The sequence below is a fragment of the Myxocyprinus asiaticus genome, chromosome 7 (genome assembly GCF_019703515.2).
Source record: "Myxocyprinus asiaticus isolate MX2 ecotype Aquarium Trade chromosome 7, UBuf_Myxa_2, whole genome shotgun sequence".
Lineage (NCBI taxonomy): Eukaryota > Metazoa > Chordata > Actinopteri > Cypriniformes > Catostomidae > Myxocyprinus > Myxocyprinus asiaticus.
Window position 1 is genome coordinate 46,122,476 of NC_059350.1, and position 9,049 is coordinate 46,131,524.

Below are 9,049 nucleotides of genomic sequence, written 5' to 3' on the forward strand. Positions count from 1 at the left end.
GATCCGCACTCATTGGCGCATACACTTACCCCATTAACTCGCCCTGACAGCCACACTCTCTCCACTACCCCTCTCTCTGCTTTTTCTCTCTGCTTTCCACTCAGTACCCGGGGCATGGCGGCTTTGTAGATTTATCATGCGGAGAAATGAATGTATGATGATCAGTTAAATTGAAAATCAGCAGCCGGCTGTCGATGAGAAGCAACACCTTCGTAATTAGCAAGAGAAATTGCTGCTTACGGACAGATAATAGCGTAAAAACAATTTACACCCCTTCCTTCTCCGGTTATAATGAGTCTCTGGGCTCAAAAGTGAAAACTTTTAATTCCCTGAATCTATAAACCGAGTTGGAGTCATTACGCGTGCAGGAATATGTTATAGCACTGCACTGACCAAACGTGAAGAGGGCCTGTTGTGCCATCAATTCATTTAGTATAAATCGATTGTTTGTCATAGTAAATTATGCCTGCTACTGCTTGCAGGATCCCCAGTGAGCGGATGTGCATTAGATAGCCTGTAATGCTGGTGTGTCAGACCTTTATAATCAACTCACTATGCCACTGTAAAAATAGCCTATATTTTATTTTATCTTATACTCATTTCTCATAACTACACAAAACATTAGGTTTCTCCTCGCTGAAGTAGCACATTTCCCCAGAGATGATTCGCTCTCTCGTTATTTTTCACATAAACTCGATCTCATGCAGCGCAAATACAGTATCCCGAAAAAAGAAATTATGTAAATGTTATTAATGCTGGCTTACTCTGTGCGATGTCAGTCATAGGATAAAGCTCGAGCCTCTCAGTTTACTTTTAATTTATTTGCAAATATAGGAGCGATGACCAGAGGGTTGTGGTGCCACACTTGTATAAAACTGTCCACTCGTGCAGACTCTAAATCGTGGTGAGCATTTGGAAATTTGATAGGCTAATTAAAGGAATATCCCGGGTTTAATACAAGTTAAGCTCAGTCGACAGCATTTGCGGTATAATGTTAATTGCCACAAAAAATTATTTCGACTTGTCTCTTCTTTTCTTTAAAAAAAAAAAAAAAAAAAAAGCTAAAATCTGGGTTACATTGACACACTCACAATGGAAGTGAATGGGGCCAATGCGTAATCGTAAAAAATACCCACTATTTCAAAAGTATAGCTGCAAGACAAACAATATGCGTGTTAACATGATTTTAGTCCGACATAACTAGCCTTTTCTGTGCAAAGTTATATCCAAGTTTACAACTTTGCTGTCATGACAACATGGCCACAAAACACTAAAACAGCAGTAAAAACGACTATTTAAACAACTTTACAGCTCAAATAATACACAAGTTTTAACAGACGAATTAATGTTAGTGCTTTTATAAAATTATAAGCTTCACATTTCACCCTTTAAACCCTCCAAGAACTGGCCCCATTCACTTCCATTGTAAGTGCCTCACTGGAACCTTGATTTGTGCTTCTTTGTTTTTGTTTTTTTTTAAAGAAAACGGGGACGAATCGATTTTTTTTTTTTTTTTTTTTTTTTTTTGTGGTAATCAACATCATGCCACAGATGTTGTTGATTGAGGTTAACTGGTATTGAAACCGGAATATTTCGGCTGTAGCTAATTCATGCCTCAAAATCCACGTTTAGTGAGATACCTTCTTTTCTTCTTTACATAGACAAGCTATTTTATCTCCATCACATTGTCTTTATGAATTCACTTGTGCCCCGCTAACTTTGCAACTTTGTGTGTGTGTGTGTGTGTGTGTGTGAGAGAGAGAGAGAGAGAGAGAGAGAGAGAGAGAGAGAGAGAGAGAGAGAGAGAGAGAGAGAGACTGTTCTATTACACTGCGACACATGATCAATAGGCCGATAAGGCAGGAACATCAATGCACACGACAGAACAATGAGGGATATCATCGAACATCTATCTTAATATTGCTGTCTACACGAGCCCTGACAGACCAGCCTCATGAAAATTCCGCCCCACGAATCACCCGGGCTTGCCTCACTATGCACACACACGCGTCCTCGCGTACGCTCGCAGCTGCCTGGGCTATTATTTCCCCATTTCAATCTGACTCGCCAGCCTTTCATGCAAATTCTATTATTGTTGGAAGTTTATGTGATTTCGTATCGCTGGAATCGGTAATGTATAATAAGCCTTTAGGCTAACAAGGGGGGGAAAAAACGTATCCTCCCAGCAGCCACCGGGAAAATAATTACTTTCATATCAAATCTCCACAGGAGCTGACCGGGTCCTACCGCCCGCGGCGTGAGACCTCATTTCAACTGGAGGTTTTGAATGAATGAATTTGTTAAAGCAATAAACACGAGCATGCTGTACAGCAGCGTCTCAAAGCGATAAACAAAACAGACAGGCTAACTGCTACAGCACTAAGGTGGGAATAGTCGTTGGAAATACGAGGTCTTTTTCTTTCACAATGTTTTATTATTTTTCGTATTACTTATCAAAACGTTACATATATAAATATCTTCGATACTTTATCATTCATACAATGTTTGAGGATTTGTGTTGTTCTTGTATCCTGCTCGTATGCTAACTTAGTCCACTTGAATAGAGAATATCCGTTTCTGGAAAAAGAGTAAAAAATTAATTCAAACAATCTTTTGTACAAAAACGTGTCGTAATCAATCAGCTTTGGGATTGTGACAAGTCAACGTGGCTCCTCTGCTTCTGGCCTATTTGTTATTTCAGTCCATGTCAACGTCCTCTCCATCTGTATTTGCGTCTGCAGAACTGCGCGTTTTCGTGTCCGAACATTGAGACAGGTTAGGCGAGGTGCTTTCTTTCTGGGTAGAGCTTGTGACCTCGGACTCTTTTGCAAACTGGTTTTGTGGTGAATTCGATTCTGAGCTTGTGTTTAATGTTTGGATGGAAGAGTTCTGGTTTTCTCTTTGCAGCTCATCTTTTGTGGTACCCTTGCACAAGTGATTATTTTTCGTAACATCTCCAGACACATGCTGGTTTGGGGTTGAGGTGTCTGTCGTGGAACTGTTGTGTCCCGAGTTTCCTGAATCCTGACTCGGTTTCATCGCTGTCTGTGGCACTATGAAACCCAGCGGCTGGGTAATAGGATAAAGAAGGAATTGGCCTTTACCGACCAGCTGTCTCTGTGGCGGTAACTGAGAAAAATCCAGGATCGTTTTTCTCCTGGGACTTGAGTCGGCTAGTAAACTCTCCACACTAAATGGGTTGAGTTTCTGGAGCGTGGAGGCGCGTGTGATGCTGCTCGCAGGGCACAGAGCAGAGCTCCTTGTGGGGTCTATGGGCTCAGCTGTCTCATTGACTATACCGGTTCTTTGGTGGCGTGGGTGTTGGTCACATAAATGTTCTGCTTGCTGTCGGTGTGGGTTAGGATGAGGCCCGTTGGGCTGAGCTGACTCGCTGTCTGTGCTCTGCGATACTCCGCTGTCGCTGTCAGATCCGGGCGTATGGAAGAGCTCACCCGCTAAAAGCTTATTCTGGGACTTGAGCAGTTTGCGTTCCTGTTTTCGCCTCTTCTTTTCTAAGCGCTCCAAGTCCCGTCGTGCGATCTCCTCTGGGTCCATTGGCTCGCCGCTGCATGTAGTGGGGTGAGAGTTGTGAGCCGGTCGACCGGGCCCTTTCTTCGTGTTCTCCTTTTTGCGCCATTTCGCTCGCCTGTTTTGGAACCACACCTAGAAAGCAAAGGTTGCGACTTTTTTAGAGTTTCAAAAGCATCTATGAACTACGAATGGCAAAATTATTATAAAGGCAAATGTGTCTGACGAACACATTAAATTTACGTGTAGCCTATGCATTATAGACTACACTACTGTGGCACTTTAATACAATATTGTTTTATATAATTTATATAGGTAAGGGCATATATTTATATTTATTTGGTGTATTTATTTTAATTAAGAAAAATAATTCCGTATTGAAACATATAGGCCTAAACGGGATCTATTTAGTATTTTAAACGAATCCCATTCAGAAATCTGATATATGAAATATATGTTCATATATGGTTTTCACTGAAAAAGTCATACTTGTATATGGAACATGCATTTTAAATACTACGGCCGTTTTAATATATGTAAAATATATTTCCCCAAATACAAGTCAAATTGGAGTGCGTAGGCCTACTCAAATATACCTCCTATAATTATGTGTGTGGGTGTGTGTGTGTGTGTGTGTGTGTGTTCATATATGGCCATATTTCAGATTTCTGTATGGGATAAACAGTAAATTGCTACAATATTAGCAATTATTATTGAATGATGGGGTGTACTTTGTTTTCATCTCCTTTTTCCCTCTTGATATGCATCACAAGGTTCGTTAAAACATGACACTTACTGAACAAAGGAAATGACAGTAAACCAACTTGACTTGAAATGTTTTCATCTAGGCCTAAATCTCACAGCCACAGATGCTCTTGCCTTAATTGTCAATTGACTCAATGTAATATCTCACTCTCTCTTAATTAGGTCTGGGTTTTGCGTGGCTAATTTAGACCCTGTTCCCCTTAAGTTCATTTAGGCGCGTGTAAGCGCTAGGACAGATTTGGCCCAGAAGAGGCAGAGAGCAGCAGGCTCGCACCTCACACCCAGGCCCCTCACATGGCGACTGCCGTCTGTTCAGCGCTGATAACACAGGAGTTAACATCCACCAGCAGGCTAAGACGCATACTAACATCGAGACATCGAGGCTATACATGACAATAGTTGTGTATACACATGAAACGTTAATGACGTTAAAATCTGTGAGCACACAAACCTAACGATAAAGCCGGCTAATCTTCCTTAAGGAATAAGAATAATACAAAGCTAAGCTTAACTCCCCAAACAAGACGTCTTATCCAGCGTCGAGATTCTACAAAAAGAATAATCCAGACAAAGGCTGCACGTCCAACGCTTACAGTAGTTAGGACATCATTCATAACCCACTGGCCTATATTTAATTTAGCAATGAATTGGTAAAACGGGTAGAATAAAATAATATGAACTAAAATGTGAGTAGGATGTTAATATGCTATTTAAGTAATTTATATAAGTTATTGATGACACCAGGACTAACATTTTTGTTAACATTTGTACTACACTGTTAATAATAATCTGCTAATAAATTATCCAATTGAATTATCCAAATTAAATCAAAGTAGTCAGTTTGTTTTAACGTTATTTTAACATACCATTATTCAATATTATTGTCAAACTAATTATTTTACCATGCCATTGTTTACCATTATTTTATATCTATCTATCCTGTTGTCATGCATCTGGAAAAATGATCATCCACACTTTTTGGTATTTGAAACCTTTAAATCTTTCATCAGATTAGCCAGCATTATAAACAAAAGTACGTGAAGTCTGGAGTAGCTGTTATAGCTAATAATGTGTCTGATTAATTACAAATATGCAATCATAATAAAGATAAAGGAAAGATTTTGTTACGACATAAAACACACCATCATTTACCTGAACACGTGACTCGACAAGGTCTAGACGTAGCGCGAGCGCCTCGCGCATGAACACATCCGGATAATGGCTTTCGTTGAACGCTTTCTCTAGTTCCTCCAGCTGCCAGCCCGTAAAATTTGTACGCGTTCGCCTCCGTTTACAACCAGGGCTTTCCTTGTCAGGGTCTCCGGAATCTAGGATCACAGAATCTGTGAGGACATGCGCATGCAACATTGAAAACATGCACATATGCGCACTTTCAGTTCTACTAAATGGAACTGTCAACAATTTGTTGACAGAAACGACTCATACAAATTTCTCAAACATCTCAGTTGAAAAATAAAATGCTAAAATAAAGTTGCACTGTTTAAATTACTGGCAACGAATTAACTAACCTATACAATTTATATTAAAATGATTGGAATTGGCAATATCATTGTAATTGCCATTTAGAGGATTCTTAAAATACAGACTATTCTAGTAAAATCTAAAGCAATGGAAATATTGCTCATTATCGTAGTTTCACATTATAATAGTTATAATAGTAATATTTAGAGATGTTGTGTGACAAGTCTACATTAACAAATCACTTTGCTGAGCCAATGGTTATCCTCCATAACACAAGGCTTTAAATCCACTAAAACTGTGTAGTAAAACCATCAAATCATACTGATCGCATTGTGTCTGTGTAAAATACTTTTCAGCTCACCTGCACTAATGAAAAGGAAACAAAGCTGTTTTCAAATTTCAATATAAAAAATAAAAATAAAAAAAAACATTGCATGTGTAATTAAAAAATAATTACATGTTCTTTACGAGACATGCCTCGCGTAACTTTTTAATATAAAATAATTTTTAATGACAGGCCTATATTTAAGAAAGGAAGCGGATGGCCGTTCTCTTACCGCCGAGTTTATACTGACTATCCCCGTTTATGCCACATCCAGATCCGAGCAATGGGTTAGAGTTTGCAACAGACGCCGAGCATGATCCGTTAAGTAATCCGTCTATAGAAAACGGTATAGCGGCCGCCGACTGTATCTGATGTCCGGAAAGATCGTAAACATGATGATGGCTGAGGTGGTAGGGGAAACCCATTCCAACAATGCCTCCCAGAGAGCCTCCAAACTGGGCATGTGGATGCTCGAGGATCCGGCTATCCATCATTTCATCTCCGAATCAGGGAACCGTTTGTCTGGGCAAACAAGCTCCAACACTTCCCTCAGAACAGCCGTGGAGGGGCGAGCGTGGACATGCTTTGCGCTTCCGAGCGAGGAATAAGGAGACTAAAGAAGGCGCACAGGCTTTTTTACACTCCCCTACTTGTCAACATCAACTCTTGCCTTGTCCAAATAACGAGCTCTCGCGCTGGGGAATTTGCGACCAATAAGAAACGTTAATCGTCGGTGACGTCAGAACCACGACACGGAACGTATTCCATATCGATTGCTAATTATACCTGACATCCACCTCAATAAACAATACTAGCGCTGTCACAACACGGCACGAGCCATCACAACTAGGCGAGAGGGAGGAGAAAAGTGAGGAGGCGAAACCGGCGAATTGATTGATTCCCGACAAAATTCGAAATAGAGACTACATAAACGTACAGTGATTCTGTTCCAACAGCTAATTTTTTCTGCTCTTTGAAAACAATAACAGATCCCAACAACAGAAAACGTCAAGTGCCGCTTTTCAAGGAATGCCTCGCTCTCTCTGAATGCGTAAAATGATGCTTTCCTATTACGCGGAGGCATCGTGCCCCGAATAGAGTGATTCTATCACCCACCCTGTTGCGAGCTGTCAAGGCGAATTTAAAACTACAAGCTGCTCTCATATCTACACGCGAGCGCGCCTCACATTATTTGAACTCATTTATAAAGTTCTGATTACTTTGGTCATGACCTAGGCAGGTGTTATGAAAAATATATGAAGGTGAAGCCACAAGTCTGAAAGAATATCTATGAGGGGAAACGTATACACTGAAAACCCTAATAAATTGACTCTACTCATTCGACTAAGTAAACTCATTCCCTCAACTGAATTGAGTAATGGCCTCTACAAAACGTATGTAATTAAGTTCAATTAACTTGCTGTGCATATAGAATGAACTAGCTATTTAGGTTAACTAGATGCAAGTAGACTTAACTCAGGTTTGCTTTTTAAATATTGTTGCTTGTTGTTAATTGTAATTGAACTGATTACATTTTAGATCAAACAATAGCATAAAGATCAAATAAATGTCATAATGATTCTAGGTCAGTCATTAAATAAACATAATTCTTTAAAATGTATATATCTGCACTTTAACTGCACATGCACAATGAGAATCAGTCAACAGGTTCCAACTTGAGCAAATGGGACATTGGTCACCTTCATGGTGACATCACCCGAAACAACTATTCGCAACAAACCTCTATAAATTCTTAATTACAACTATATAAATGCCCCCATAACTTCCCTTAGACCAAGGAAACATAATGAAATAATTCAAGTGCAACGCATTATGGCCTCAATGCTGTACTCAAAAGTTGGAGTTATTTTTAAGGTAAATAAGTTCAATGAACGTAGACATTTGAGTTATGAGCTAAAAACCTGACATTTCAAATAATACTTCATTCAGACAACTTGATATTTCCAGTAATGACAACTTTAGGGTTTACAGTGATATGAAAAGATAAGACCAGACAATGCATTTTCTTGTATTCTCAGTTGGGCTTTTAGAATCTTGGCCTACAGAGTTGCAGAAGACAGAAGCCTTATAAACGGCTTTAGACTAACAATGTTCACGTTACCCCATAATATAATTTTGCTTGTGTTCAGTGATCATTTGTATCCGCAATTGGTAGTGGAGGGGTAGAGGTACTAATAATTCCATTTTGCAAAGAAAATAAAGAGATTTGAGGTTAAAAAATACATCTACTACTGGCGTTATCATCAACTTTTATACCAAAGTCGGTTGATAATGGACTAGCTTACAATATTTCAGTGTCTTTGAAAACAACACAAGATGTAGGCTGTTTAAGTGAAATAGGCTACTTGTTTACAGCTTTAATGAATGGAATTTAAGGTTAGATCTTGCATCAATCATGCATTAACAGAGTAGGCATATATTGTACAAGGAAAAGGGGGAAAAAAAGATCAATAGTGGTAATAAGAACAATAATTATTGAATATTTTGTGTCTAGAGAGTGATTCTTTAAGTGTGATGATAGGAGATGTCAGCTGTTTTTATAATTTAATTCCCCTGCCTCTATAAATGCTAAATGTAAACGATGTCCAGCTTCTGCCTTTGGCAATGACTTATCTCAATTTTGTTTTTTATTGAATTTGGAAAGTGTGTGTGGGAGAGAGGGGGGTATGGTTCTGAATACAGGATGGTAATCAATCCTGTCCGTGTATAAATCAAGTACACGGGCTTTTCCCTCTCACTGCTCTCCTCCTCCATTACCGGGAATTAATTCCACTTTATTTATCCAATTTCTCCTGCTGCCAGAATGTTAATTTGAGTTGAAATTTCTCACCGCTCTCTCGCTTGCGCTGACCCTCAGTAGCACCCGGATGGCGTGTAGTAATAACCTAAATCTTTCAACAGAGAGGCATGATAATTGTTACCTTATTA

The 9,049-nt window shown here is 39.3% G+C and overlaps 1 protein-coding gene across 2 annotated transcripts; it reads right to left on the reverse strand.

Moving 5' to 3' along the window:
• Positions 1–1,221: 1,221 nt before the first annotated feature.
• On the reverse strand, positions 1,222–7,060 carry uncx4.1 (Unc4.1 homeobox (C. elegans)). Of its 2 annotated transcripts, none has more exons than XM_051703768.1 (3): positions 6,333–7,060; positions 5,446–5,636; positions 1,222–3,663 (listed from the first exon to the last, which is right to left on the reverse strand). In XM_051703768.1, exons 1-3 carry the CDS (start codon positions 6,592–6,594, stop codon positions 2,698–2,700), a joined length of 1,419 nt encoding a protein of 472 aa, XP_051559728.1. In that variant the 5' UTR covers positions 6,595–7,060; the 3' UTR covers positions 1,222–2,697. The 2 variants fall into 2 exon arrangements, with proteins under 2 accessions (XP_051559728.1, XP_051559729.1); XM_051703769.1 differs by having other exon boundaries at positions 1,223–3,663; positions 5,446–5,621; positions 6,333–7,059.
• Positions 7,061–9,049: the final 1,989 nt, after the last annotated feature.